Source organism: Rattus rattus, chromosome 18 (assembly GCF_011064425.1).
Source record: "Rattus rattus isolate New Zealand chromosome 18, Rrattus_CSIRO_v1, whole genome shotgun sequence".
NCBI classification, from domain to species: domain Eukaryota; kingdom Metazoa; phylum Chordata; class Mammalia; order Rodentia; family Muridae; genus Rattus; species Rattus rattus.
Window position 1 is genome coordinate 36,109,978 of NC_046171.1, and position 14,775 is coordinate 36,124,752.

The 14,775-nt window shown below is 40.9% G+C and overlaps 1 protein-coding gene across 1 annotated transcript; it reads right to left on the reverse strand.

The window, feature by feature from the left end:
- Positions 1 to 2,077: 2,077 nt before the first annotated feature.
- On the reverse strand, positions 2,078 to 6,353 carry Tspyl4 (TSPY like 4). The gene has a single exon (XM_032888592.1). It carries the CDS (start codon positions 6,253 to 6,255, stop codon positions 5,032 to 5,034), a length of 1,224 nt encoding a protein of 407 aa, XP_032744483.1. The 5' UTR covers positions 6,256 to 6,353; the 3' UTR covers positions 2,078 to 5,031.
- Between the last annotated feature and the right edge of the window lie 8,422 nt (positions 6,354 to 14,775).

A 14,775-nucleotide genomic window follows, 5' to 3' on the forward strand; every position in this document is an offset into this window, starting at 1 on the left:
CTGAAGTTAACCTCTGAAACCCATGGGAAGGTGGAAAGAACAAACTGATGCCACAGACTTCTCTCACCTCTACACCCAAGCCGTGGCACGTTTGTGTATAAATACACACGATAGAAAATAATAAATGTTAAAAGTTTTAAAAAATTAAGTAGCATCATAACAATTAAAAAGATGGAGCTGGAAAGGTAGATGGCTCAACATTTAAGAGTTCTCAGTGCTCTTGCAGAAGACCTGGGCAGCTCACTATTCCCTACAGTTCCAGTTCCAAGGAGTCCGGAGCCCTCTTCTGGCCTCCTGCACTCTACAGGGACCAGGCATCCTCACATAAAATGAATAAGGCTTTTCTGCTTAAAAAGAACATTAATGAAAAGCTGTTTATTCTTTTTTATTATAGCAATTTTATTTATGTGTATGCCTTCTTGTCTGTATGTACACATGCATGCAACTGCCCACGCAGGCCAGAAGACAGCCTCTGGAGCTGGGTTATAAATGATGAGGCTGGAGAGATGGCTCAGTGGTTAAGAGCATTGACTGCTCCTCCAGATGGTGCTGAGTTCAAATCCCAGCAACCGCATGGTGGCTCACAACCATCTGTAATAAGATTTGATGCCCTCTTCTGGTGTGTCTGAAAACAGCTACAGTGTACTTATATATAATAAATAAATTTAAAGATAAATAAAAAAATAAAAATAAATAAATGGTGAGTCACTAGATATTGGTGCCAGGAACTAAACTGGAGTTCTCTGCAAGAATGAGTGTGTCTAACTACTGAGCTATCTCTCCAGGTCATGTTTCTTCTTTCATAGTATAGTTATGTATACTAAAAAAGCATGGAACTTTCTGACACAACGACTATTTGGGTGTGGGGGTGTTAATATGTTTTGTTACTGTACTGATATTTATCACTTACAATACTGTTGTCAGTAGAAAAATACCTTGTGAGACATCCTTTCCAGTTATGCTAACAGTATAGCCCTTGGTCTAAGTGTTTTTCTTAAGGGGCTTAAAAGCCTTCTGAAACAAAACTCGTGGTATCTGTGAGTGCTACTTTATTTCCCTTGCAACAGTGTGGTGCTTTGAAAGGAGTACTCAGTTGTACTTACCTTTAATACTGGCACTTTGGGAGACAGAAGCAGGAGGATCAAAAGTTGGAGACCAGCCTGGTCCACATACATGGTAACACCCTGCCTTGGAAGACAACACAGTTAATGGGAATACCCAAAAGTCAGTCTGTGACTGAAATATACCTAAAGCCCTAAAAGATTTCACAGTTTCAGTTTTGAGTAATAGTTTTCTCCTGAGCCACCATTCATTAAAGGTTTAGAGGCTAAATGCTTCTGCATCATCTGTATTAAGGTATGGATGCTGTATTCTTTGAGGAAATTAATAACCAACGAAGCAAAATGTGAGCAAATGCACCAAAATGTCTGTTAAGTTAAAAAGTGTCAAATAGCTGGGTAGTCCCAGGCAGGACGTGCTGACATAATTACTTCTGGGCTCAGAGAAGTGAAAGAAGCCTGGCCCCCTGTGGCCTCTGTCTTTTTCCTGTCCTAGAAATAGTCAGAGCATGCTACTGCTACCGTTCCCTTTATTTTCAGCTTTAATCTGACAAAGGTATTGTCATTCTGACGAGACAGTGCCACTCACTTGCAGGTTTACATGGTTTCTGTTCTGCTTCATCTACTGGGAAAATTAGACCCTGACGTCACTTGCCAAGCAGCCGGTTCATTCCTACAGCCCTGTGCCTGCTCCATTCCTTGCATTTCTTGTTTTCTTTCTCTACTTTAGATCGTAATTTCCTTCCTCCCTCCCTCCCTCCCTTCCTCCCTCCTTCCTTCCTCCTTCCCTCCCTCCCTTTCTTCCTCCTCAGGCTCTCAAGAACTGCAGTCACAGATTGTACTACCACACCCAGCTCCCCTAGTTATTCTCTATGCAGCCTCAAAACCAGTTCAGAGAGTCTCTCACCTGCTGGCTAAAAAGGAAAAGAAAAATCATTTTAGCCTGCTCGGTTCATGTTCTGTGAATTAAGATGGAGTGCTTCATCATTGCCCAACCGTGTATTATCCCAGACAGCACAGAGCTTTTATTCGGTTTTATTTATTTATTTTTGGTGCAGACGAGAAACATAACAGTAATATGTCTTTCCTTCGAGCACAAAGAAGACAGAGGACTAAGATCCTCATGTAGTTGCTAGCAGTTCTAGTCCTCACACTGGTTAAGAACAAAATGTCAAGTATTACTACAGCAAGAAATATTGGTAAGACGAGTTACATTTGTCTTTTTGAAACCACTTTTATAAGACATAGCCACAGTTCTCAAAAATTCTTCAGACTTCAGAGATCACATTGTACGGATTGTACTTCTAAGGATACAGCTATATGTGAACAGACACCAGAACAAGTTAATCTAGTAATGAATATTCACAGGAGTCTTCATACTGCAAATGACAGAAATTCCAACGTTTGCACTTGTTCTCAACGGTAAGTAAAAGGCAGGCTTGTAAACATCAATCCTGCCAGTCAGCTGACAGGGAGTAATAGGGTTTGGTCAAGCACAGTGGAATGAGGAGTGCACACCATTGATCTCCCACAGACAAGGCTCACCCAGACTTACTTCTGTTTGCTAAAATCTACTGGTGGAGTTGAGTAGGACAAACTATAGGAAAATCCTCCAAGCACCCCTTTTTAAATCCCAACCACCTTGATTGCCCCCCAGTGCCCCACCCCCACACTGGAATGTGCCTCAGGGACCCCTACCCCCAACCCTGCTCCTTCCATATGTAGATCATCACAGCAAACCTAAAAACCTCACTCTGTAACAGGCTGTTCCCTCTAGTCTTCCTCTTAAATTCCCAGCCTCCACTAAAGGTATCTAAACCTCGGAGCTCAGGATAAGCTTCAGACAGGGTCTTTAAATGAGAAAGGGAATGGCTAAGGGCTATAGCCGCAGGAGCCATGACAGCATTGCTGCAAACTCAATGGAGCTTGTCTTGCAAATCCAGACCCTCACATCCCCACATCCCTGAGAAGAGGCTTGGGGTCTCCCTCTCACGGTGCTTCACCCTGCTTCCTCCTTTGTTAGGAGGGAAACAAGAAAGGAAATTCAAAAGCTGATGGTAAGGGCCAAGGTCAGGCAAACAACAAAGAAGATGCACTATGTTGCCCTCTGGTCATTTCCACAGGCTGACGCCCTCACAAGAATCGCTGTCCTTCTAAAGGGCACGTTTCTAAAACGTGGTGCTTTCATTCCCTTACTGCTCAGGGCAGGAACAGGGTCTGTCATTGAGATTCTTTTTTCTCTTCTCCCAGATTCTCAACCTAGAGCTTAAGAAACACATATTTACTGGTAAAATGGAGGGAGGACTGGAGGTAATCTGCCTTGAAATTTTCAGACATTGCTCTGGGAAAGGTGAGAGTCAGAGCAGTGAGAGATTTGGAGTCTACTTTACAGTACCTTTTTCCTGCCTGCACTTAACCAAAGGGAGGACAAATTAAAAAAAAAAAAAAAAAAAAAAACCTGTCGTCTGTTTTGTTTTTCTGTCTCTGGGCTGCAACTGCTTCAAAGATTCAAAGAGAAAGAAGGGAGGAAGGAAAGAGAGGAGCCAAAGAGAGAAAGGCAGAGCAAGCCTCGAGTGCCCAAAAGGATTTCTAACTGCCCCAACCTAGCCAATTTTGACTTAACCAGAGTGGGTGTGAACACAGGAAGAGGGGGAGTTACCTGTCAAAGTTGCCCAGATTAGGAATAATTTGTTGGTGAGGGCTCAGAAGAACTAACTTCTAGAACGGAGCCACTTAAGCTTTGCTTGGGCACTGCCACATGTGACTACAGATTCTGCCCAGCAGCTAACCGAGCCACGGGAACTGATTCAGAAGGGGGTCCTGTGTGCTGCCTAGGAACTTAGGTCCTTAGACAGTTCCTGAGGAACTGCTTGGACCTGTGCCAATCCAACCAGGAGAGAAGTAGTGTGCAATTATACAGGTTCCCATAGTCCTTATTTTGATTCCCTGGACCAATTCCTTTCCCTCTACCTTTTCTGCACTGACTCCTTCCAGTTTCCAATCCAACAAGACTCCAGTGTTTCTTCAATTCCTGTACAATTCATAAACTGAGCAACAGATTTTTCACCTCTCATTTACGATCCATGAACACATACACAAAGAGCACAAGCGCACGCGCGCGCGCGCGCACACACACACACACACACACACACACACACACACACACACAGCCTTCCCCAACAGCTCTACCGCAGGACAGAAATGCAAGTTAAACTGGGTCAAAGTCTATTCCTTTAAAGGTTTTTGTTTTCATTTCTTTTCTTTTTTTTGTGTTGGGGGTTAGAAATATCAGACAGTCAGTAGCTGATCATGATGCATTGGTACAAGAACAATGTGGTGGCAGAAAACACTCCTCACCTGATACTTCACTCTTACCTAGTAGTCACCTACCAGCCACCTGCTCATTCTATAGATAACAAGCAGGGTAAATGGCAAAGGCCCAGGAAGACAGCTAGGATCAGTTGGTGATAGCTTGGAATGTCCTGTTGGGCTGATGGCTGGATTGGGATACAGTTCCATCTTGCAGTGGTGAAACTCACAGTTCTTCACAGTACATAGATATCGGGAACACAGCAGAAAGTATGAAATCTGGCTAGTTCTTGGTAAGGATGTGTCAAGCTTTCTTTTGATAGAGAACCACTTTTAAAAAAGAAAACAGAAAACCTAGAAGATCACAGACAGGAACCAAGCCATGCAAAGAAAAGCAGTACAAACTACAGCACGTGAGCTTGGCATAGAAGCAGTTTGGAGGCCATGCACTTGGAACACCATTAACACTATGCAGGACATCGTGATGGCCAAGAGAAAGAAGAGCAAAGACTTGGAAGCCACAACCTTGAAACTACTGGAGACTTAGAAGAACCAAAGGACACAATCCAACAGGAAGAGAAAGCAGACAGAAGGCTGCATGCTGCTAGCCAAGCTGAGAAGGTGGTAAGGACTCTTCTGCAAGAGCTTCTCACGAGGGCAGAGCTTAGCCAGACTGGAACCTGAAGGACCTGGGGCTCTCCACTGGCGGCCTTGGTGGGACTCGAACTCCTCTGCGTGGCCCATCGCCCATCAGGTAGTATTGTAGCGGATTGGACCAAAGCTCCCCTTTGATAATTTCAGCTATTCTGTCGAATTCTAGGAGGCTGTGGTCTGAGAACCAATTGAAGAAACTGGGAATCGTGTTCCCCTCTCTATTCCTGTGGATATGGGCCTGGGGTTCTTGACCCCGGTGCCAGCGGATTGGCGTAGAGAGCGACACCACTCGACCTGAGGATCTGCGCTCGTACTCTTTGACCAGCCCCTCATTTCGGAAGTAGGGGTTGCTTTGGAAGATGAACTTAAATTTGCACCCTGCTCTTGGGTGCTTAAGCTCCTCCACCTCTAAATTGATCATGTACCTCATCATGTCTTCATCTTGGCCACTGATCATCGGTGACAGTTGGGGGTGGTTCCGAAACGCTGTGATCCAGAAACCTGGGATGTTTTGGATGATGAAACTTCGGCGCTGCATGTGGAGCCTTCTCATCCGCCCAAATTTGCGTTCCAGCTGGAGGAAGGCCCTGTCAGCTTGCGCATTTACATTTGACAGCTCTTGATCGATGGCCTCCAGGGAATCCATGCAGTTATTGATCTTAGGGGCTCTAGGACGAGTCTCGTCTTTCCCTCCTCCAGCTGCCTTTTTTTCTTTCTGCACCCCCTTCTTTTCCTGCATTGCCGCCCCTGCTTCTCCTTCCTTGCCTGTAGTCGCAGAGATGGCGCCCTTGGTAGTCATTATCTTGGTCTTCTTCGGCCCTGGCATCATCTGCGACCCCAGGCCCACTGCACCACTGGCTTCCAGAGTCTTTGGCTTAGCAGGGCTGAGCGGCCCTGCAAGCTGACAGCCATTTTTATTGCTGTCGTTGGCTGCCACAGAGGCCAAGGGTGCGTCCCCACACTTTGATGAAGACAGAGCATCCTCCAGCCCCTCTCCCGCTGCGGCAGCACAGCCATTCTCAGCCACTCGGAGGCAGAGCTGGGGGTCGCAGTGCTCCGAATCGGGGGAAGCGCCTCCCTCCGCACCGGCCTCACCTGCAGCCTCCATCTCCCGCACCGTGTCAGTTTCCTCGCTGAGCGGCTGGTCTTGCTTCAGATCCAGATCTTCCGGGACAAGGGCGGAGGTCGAGGTGTTAGCGAGAGGGAGCTCGTTGTTCCCTTCCACGCCGTTCATTTTGGCAGCTGACAGCTCTGCAGAGAAGCTTTCCTTGTTCTCTGCTGACGCAGGGCAGCACCGCAGTGAGTGCTTAGCTCCACCCCTTTTTCTTCTGGGCTAGTGCTACCATGGCAACCTGTGACGTCAGGGTACCAGCTGCAACTAACCATAGCGCGAGAACTCACAATCCAGGTAATTTCCTTTGTCAATCAAGTGTGTTCTTTTTGTCTTTTTAAATGATGCTGTAAATTTAATCTCATCTGGGAAATTGAGTATTTACATAAATGGATGCCTAATTATATCTTATGTCTATTCGTAAGTCTCTAAATTAATTTCGACAGTATCTAAACCATGTCTCAAAATAAATTTTAAAATACAACCTATTGTCTAATAAGTTCAGATTTCACCAAGCTTCTCAGGAATAGAGAAGCGAATTCACCAGCTCACAGGCCTTCCTTATTTTGGACACAGATTCGATTCATGATGACCACTGAAGAATTGCGCAGAATCCGATTTTGGAAAGAAAAAAAAAGTGTCGTTGCTGTTTTTATTTTCAAGCAAAGACATTCCAAAGGTTAATTTCGATTTCTGCAGAAATTTTGATGTTGTATACATTGGCCGACATCGACGAAGCAATTGGATATTTCTTCACTTTTAAATAAATCGTAAACTGCTCCTTACAGGTGGCCACAACGCGTGTCATGTACAGAGTTAGTAACCCTTGAGAATTGCTGAGGGAGATATAATCTTAGAGGATTTTAATTTCTAAAACGATACATATTAATCCCCCTTTGCCTTGGGTTATGACCGTAGGTTCTGCTTCGTGCCTGTGGGTATGAAGCCAACTAGTGTTTGCCCACATTTGCCTTTGTGAAGGTAGAATCAATCAATAATGTTCTTCCAGACACTTAAGCAATTGTGTTTTTAAAATATCTACTTAAAAAGGAAGAAATCAATTTAGAAAATGTATTTATTTATTCAGTCCTTTATTCAAATAAATTATATATATATATAATTTATTTGAGCATCACTGTCTGTTTGCTAAAGTCTGAGAATGAGGATGTTAATCCTTAGGGATAGGAAAGATCAAAGAGACTTAAATTTTGCAAATTTAACTTTTCAATTCCTATTAGAACCAGTTCTTCGCCCTGGGAAATTAATCCTGCCCAGAGTATGGCTTCGCTACAATAAGAGTCTTAGAATAGGGGTTTAAGAAAAACAACATTACCCAAAGAACTCTAATACATGATGGCATCTGATTCAACCAAGACTCTGAGGTGATAAGAACGACACATGGCGGGTTGGGGATTTAGCTCAGTGGTAGAGCGCTTGCCTAGCAAGCGCAAGGCCCTGGGTTCGGTCCCCAGCTCCGGAAAAAAAAAAAAAAAAAAGAAGAAGAAGAAGAAAAGAACGACACATGGCATATCATGCAGTTTGATTTTTTAACTCCAAAGTTGAGCGTCCTTATTCAAAGAGAGTATGATGCCCAGACTGTGCTCTTCCTAGCCCCTCTCCCAACAAAAGGGAAAAAAAAATCTAAATAAAATAAAAATATACACACAAATAACAATTATTTTTCTGTCTCCCTTTCCTTTTTCTCTTAACAAATGTTCTTTTTGCCTTATTGAGGTGAAATCAATGTATCATTAACTTTCTTTGTAAACATGTAAACACTGTGCTTTAATCGACTCTGTGACTCTTGAGTTACTCTTTAACCTTACACTGCTTCTTTACCTAAAGACTTCACACTGTTGAAAGAATAACACAATAAAACAAAACACAGAGAATCATCAAAGGCTGAGCCAAGGTACAGGACAATGTAGGAATAAGAAAAAAGTTTGCTATTTCATCACTTCATAAAAATGAGAAAATCATATGTGGACTTCTTTCTCTTATCAGTGTTTTAAAGATTTGTTCTTCTACTGCTGGAAACACCCCTGCTTATATTATATTTATCATATTATATATTATATAATAATTTATATTGACTATTTTTCTTGAAATTCTTGAAATTCAGTATATTATAACACATATAAAGAGAGGGGGCAGCAGGGAGAAGGGAGACAGAAAGGAGATAGGGAATAGGGGAAGGGAGGCTGCAACTCTCTTTGTAGCTCTGGCTGTGCTGGAACTCACGATGTAAACCAAGCTGACCTGAAGCTCAGATCCACCCTCCTCTGTCTCCAAAGTCCAGAAATAGCCAATAGAAAATACTTTTAAAGCCTAGAAGTCAGTCAAATATAAAGTTAAAATTCTAAGAGTCGGAATAAGAATGTTTTACATTCAGGCTTGATAGCTTTTATAGTATGAAGGGGTAGTGTGTTTCAGCATCAATAGTGTTAGTACCGATGAAACAGAAATCACCTTCTCAATGAGGCATATATTGTCTTCACTGTGAAATAATGCTAAGTGCTGTGTCTAAAAAAATGTTTCATTGATGTAAAGGCTTACCGCTGAATGACTATTGTATAGAGGGAACTATCCCAGCGACAAGCATCCTTTGGGCTCCTTTAAATGCCCACATTGTTATAATTATAATCATAATTAAGTCTTACAACTAAGAAGTAGTACACACACACACACACACACACACACACACACAGAGTTTTTTGTTTGGTTTCGTTTTGTTGGGTTTTGTTGTTTGTTTGAGTTTGTTTTTGTGTTTTTGTTTTGTTTTGTCTTTCGAGACAGGATTTCTCTATGGAGTCCTGGCTATCCTGGAACTCACTCTGTAGACCAGGCTGGCATTGAACTCTGCCTCTGCATGCTCGGATTAAAAGCATGTACCACCAGGGCCCACCTTGTTTGTTTAAAATTTATTCATAAGGTATTTCCATTCCTGGTTCCTAGGGAAGAGGAAGCAGACTCTAATATTAAAAATCTAACTGTGTTAGCATTTGATGTACAGTTCACTGAAATAACTGTAGCAGGCTTTTCAGCATAAATTCTATACTCTACCATAAGGCTGAATTATATAGTCTTTATTCTACCTACCCTATAAATATGAAAACTGAAAACTTTTTCATAGTTATGTTTAGTTATGATGGTTTCCTATATTTTTCATTAAAAACAAAGCAAAACAATTACTTTATGCAATGTTAAAAGAAACCCAGGAGAAAAAACTTGACTGAATGTCCTCACACCCGTATGTGTTGGTTATGCAAATACACTTTGTTATTTTGATTTTCTTGTTGTTATTGCTGTGATGGTAGTCCTGGAGTTTGAACTCAGGAAAAGTAACTTAGGCAAGTGCTCTACCACTAAACCATGACTCCAATCTAAGATATAAATTTCGGAGTCAAGTCTTAATTCTTCTATTTAACAAATTGGTTGGTGTGGGTAAGTTGCTTCTCTTGACGAAGCCACAGTGGCCTCATAGAAGATGCACAAAATAAAGCTTACTTATAGAAATATCACAAAGATGAAATAAAGTGCATGAACTGTGATATGCAAAAGACAACTTGGTCACCTTCTTTGTTGTTTTCCACTAAGAACGTCCACATTAAATAGACATGTTGGCAGCAAAAATATCAAATTCTATTATACAACTACTATTGGGCTACAGAAATTCAGAAATAAAAGGAAAGAAATCGTGTGTAAAATGAAGAAATAAGTGAAATCTTGGGAAAGAGAAGAGTTGAGCTATGTCAAATGAAATGCAAGCTAACTAACTAAAGATTGGAAACCAAAGGACATAGCCACAATACTTTCCCACTATGATAATTATTTCTGATTGCGGTAGTTTGAATAGGTATGTCTCCCCCGCTCCTCCCAATCCCTCATAGACTCATGTGTTACAATGCTTGGCCCATTGAGAGTGTCACTATTAGGAGATGTGGCCTTGTTGAAGTGGGTGTGGCCTTGTTGGAGGAAGTGTCTGTCACTGGGGAGGAGGGCTTTAAGGTGGATCAAAACAGAATTCATTCTTAGTTCCTCCAGCACCAAGTCAGCCTGCACGCTGCCATGCTCCTGTCATGATGAAAATGGACTGAACCTCTGAAACTGTAAGCCAGCCCCCATAAATGTTTCCTTTAGAAGAGTTGCCTTGGTATCTCTTCACAACAGTAAGAGTCCAAGACACCAAATGATTCCAGACACATGCTATCTTTGGCTGATTAGGAAGGGGTTTGTTGTGGAAACAAAGTACTTATTACATTGTTCCATGCACTAGTACATTAATGACATTATAGTTTTTAAAATTAACTTTGCAGTATCTGTGTTTTAATAGCTAACTCTAAACAGAATTTCCTGCATAGTCACTCAAAGTGGAACAGGGTGTGTGGATTGAAATAAATTTGTCAAACTCAAAATCTTTGCTTCTAGTAGATACTCACTGAGCACAGTGGTATTCAGTCTAGATGGGCACAGCCACTATCTAAAGTTACATCCTACTTGACTGCCTCGTATGCTAAGAAATGAGAGCCACAAGGGGGAATCTCCTCTTACAGAGCTTGTAGCTTTGTAAGACTTCAATACAAGCAAGTAGAAAGCAAAAATATCCTGGAAAATAATTCTTGATTAACAGAATATCAAAATACACAATTAAAAAAAAACAAAATAACAAAATACACAATTATACTCAGTGACTGCTTGCTATCTTTCTGGGATTTATAAAACCATACATACCTTGGCTTATCTACTAGGTATCTAATAACTTGAAATGACTCACTATACTTCCCTTGCTGCTGATGAAACTGGAGGATTCACCCAAAGTAGTCCCAGTTAACTTAGTACACTCAAGAATATATATTGAGGTGTATTTTTATGATGAAATTAGAAGCTGCCATAATAGGGTTCAAGTGTCTTAGCTTGAAATGGAAAAACTGGTTGAATGTAGCCTGCGTTACTTAGATCTTGGGTTAATATGCTTTTGTGATGAACCTATATTTGTCTACTAGATGGAAGTAATGACAAAGAAACTATGGGATTACAAAATGAAGAGCATAAACTAAATCCCTAATACAACTAATAATGTGTTTAGGATGGTCTCAGTTTTATGGGGTTATGCATTCCCATTGTTATCTTCTAAGTGCAGACAGTTGAAGTGGCAATATCGGGTGTTACATAGTCACTTGGTGAGAGAAATATAGTGATTACCAGTAATGTTGCAGCCTATTATTATAAAGCATAGGTGTTTAATGGTGTTTACAAAACAAGAAAATATTCTCGTATGTTTATTGGGGGTACCTGCTACCTCACTGAACTTCATACATTAACCATTATGTTCTAAAATCAACCTTCTGCTTTGGGTCTCATCCACAAGTGAGATGAGAAAGCACCCAACCCCTACTATTTTCCTGCCAATTACTTTCTGCAATGTAAGTAAACCTAACCCCTTGTCAATTATTTTTCAATTGCAACATGGTCCCTACAATATCATGAGATGCCATGGGGTTGCTGGGAAGTGAACTCAAAACTTCTGGAAAAGCAGCCAGTGCTCTGAACTGTTGAGCCTTCTCTCCAGACCCATCCCCCTACAATATCAAAAGAAAAGTTAAGGATGAAGGAAGGTTGTTACTAGAACTAAACAGGTGACTTTGAGGCAAATACAGTACTTGCTTAATTTGCAGAGAATCTGAACAAGTTTTCAAAGACTTAGTTTGAAAAGACAGCCATCATATAAAAAACAAGCTGCCAAATCCATTGTCCCATGGCCTGTGCCACAAGGAGGGAATAACCGAACTGAAAAAAACAAAACAAAACAAAAAAAACAAACAAACCTTGTCTTCTCAACAGAAATTCAAACTTACAGCTCAGGTGGATTCTATTGCAAAATCTGGTTGTGTGTTAGCATATTTAATGGCAAAAATAATAGAAATCATTTACTGGTGGTGAGTTTATTAAGCAATGCATGGGATGTGGTTTGACACTCAAGAGGGATATTTCTAAAATCGGTCTGTCTCACCAGAGAGTAATGCAATTTGAAAAAGCTGGGTGGAAGGAGTGGAGTGGACTTTATGTTTTGATTATGGAATGCCACCCCCTGATGCTACCAACACAGCTCAACTTGCCACTGTTCTGAAAGGTATTTCTGCCATTGTATACCTGAAGACAGAACTTCTTTACTGCTATTAGAAGACAGCTAGATCAAAAGATTTATACCAAACGGTAAAATCAGCCTAGGAGTCAGGTGGTGGTGGTGCACACATTCAGCTACAGCACTTGGGAGGTGGAGGCAGATGGATCTCTAGGAGTTCCAGGCCAGCCTGGCCCACAGAGTGAGTTCCAGGCCAGTCAAGGCTACATGGAAAAACCCTATCTCGAAAACAAAGAAACAAAACAACAACAACAACAACAACAACAAACTCCAGCTGATAGGATTTCTTTGTTGACTGTCAACATGTCTAATATAGTTACTAATGGTGCTTTGGAGACAGATGATAAAGAGGGGGGAAGGGTTTGTAATATAATAGAAGACAATGTAACCACTGTCCGCAATTCATGTTTAAGGAAGTATCATGACCAAAAACAACCACCACCAAAATGTATGCACAAAATCATTTAAAATGGGTGATAACATGGAAATTGCCATCAGTCTGTGAATTTTGCAAGAGCCATGGAATTAATCACAGACAATGTAGGGATTCCTTTAAAGTGTTAATGCTGAAAATTTCAGGAATTAATGTTGTCTGTGGAGAGATCATTTACTTTTTAAAAGTAAGATGGCTAAGTTGAGACCAAATGTTAAAAAAAATTTATGGTTCAGGACATGTTATCAAGTTGTTTATGGAATTAAAAACTAAATTTGTGCCAGAACTTAACAATAAAAACTGGCTTACAGATTTAGTATTTTTATATTTGGCCTGTTGTTTAAGGGGGTTAAACATATATTCAGGATGAAAACTAACTCATCAATAAAATGTTTCCAATACAAATAGAAATCCGAATGAAGCTGAAATTATGGCAAGTTTAAATAAGACAAACAACTATAGATATTTCAACACACAGGCCGAGCAGTTCTGTACACAGGGAAAAAAGATGTAACCTTGCTTTTCAATCTGATACAGTTTGAAAACAGATTTCAAGATTTCTGGGCAAACATATTTTGGTAAAATAAAACTCTATTTTCAATCAACATAAATATGTTAATTGATAATTGTCAAATGAAACACATTAAGAGTTAATCTAACACTCAATTTAAGAGAGTGATTCTTTGACTAATAGGACCCAGAGAAACCAAAAAATGTGGACATCTCCAACCTAGAGCATGAAGGGTTGCAGAACCCAACCTCCAGTGTTTCTTTCTCAGCCTCAAGCATTTCTAGACTGCTAAACCAGAGAACTACCTTTAAAAATTCACTGCATAGGATGATGGGGATGAACACACTGGAGCTGAAGCTGTCGGGGAACAGTCTTGTGGACATTATCATCACCAGAAATGGAAAGGAAGTTCTAGTAGTACCCTATGTAAAGTATATCAATACTATTTACAAGAGAGGGTACCCTGAGCAGACCTCATGGCAGTGAGCAGGTGACCGTACAACTCTTCATTTATGAGTTAGAAGACTCTTCAGTAAGATCATTTTTGGCCTGGTACTAACCAATAACATTTTAGAGGCTTAAACAGCTATGATTTCTCTGGTTTTCTTTTATTTTTTTATTTAATATTCATTTGTTTTTAGGAGTGTTTCACCTGCACGTATGTATATAAGATAACATCAGATGACCTGAAACCCGGGTTAGAAAAGGTTGTGAACTGCTGTGTGGGTGCTGGGAATCAAACCCAGATCTTCTGAAAGAACTCTTACCCACTGTCACCTTTTTTGTGGCTGTTTTTGGATTTTGAGACAGGGTTTATGTAGACCTGGCTGTCCCAGAACTCGCTCTATAGACCAGGCTGGCTTCAAATTCACAGAAATCGGCCTGTCTTTGCCTTCCAAGTGCTTGGATTAAAGGCATGCACCACTACTGCCCAGTTTCCCTCACCTGTCTTTGAGATATACCCATGTTATTCTATTTTGTTGGTGAGTAATTTCTTTTAGGGTCAGTTTCATTACCCATAATGTACAGACCTCCATTATAAGCTGACGTTCCAAGATGCCTTGGCCAACACATGAGGTTGATGAGAGGGTAACAACAGCACATATTCATGAGCTGCTGGTGTGTCTGATACTGCTAAAAGATTCCAAATGTTAACAAGCTACAATGGAGACAGTCAACTGAAACTATCCACACCATGCTTGATACAGTATATAAAAAATATTCCCCCTTCTTTGTCTTAATGTTAATTTCTCATGTAATCTATACATGCTTTGAAATTTGATATCTGGAATTTCACCCAAATTAGTCCCTAAGATGCAGCCAGGTTTACTGATTTGAATTCAAGTAAGTGAATATCTGTTTCCTTCCATTTTGTCAAACTGACTCAGAGGTTTGGCCTTTTAGAACTCTTCAGTGAAGAAATAGATCACTCAAAGAAATAGATCACTTTGGTTAATACTCTGTATAATTCTTTGAAAAGCTACTTAAGCCCAACATAAAGTAACTAGCTGATCCACCATTCCACTGCTAAGTTGTTGTGGTTTGCCTTGGAGTTTT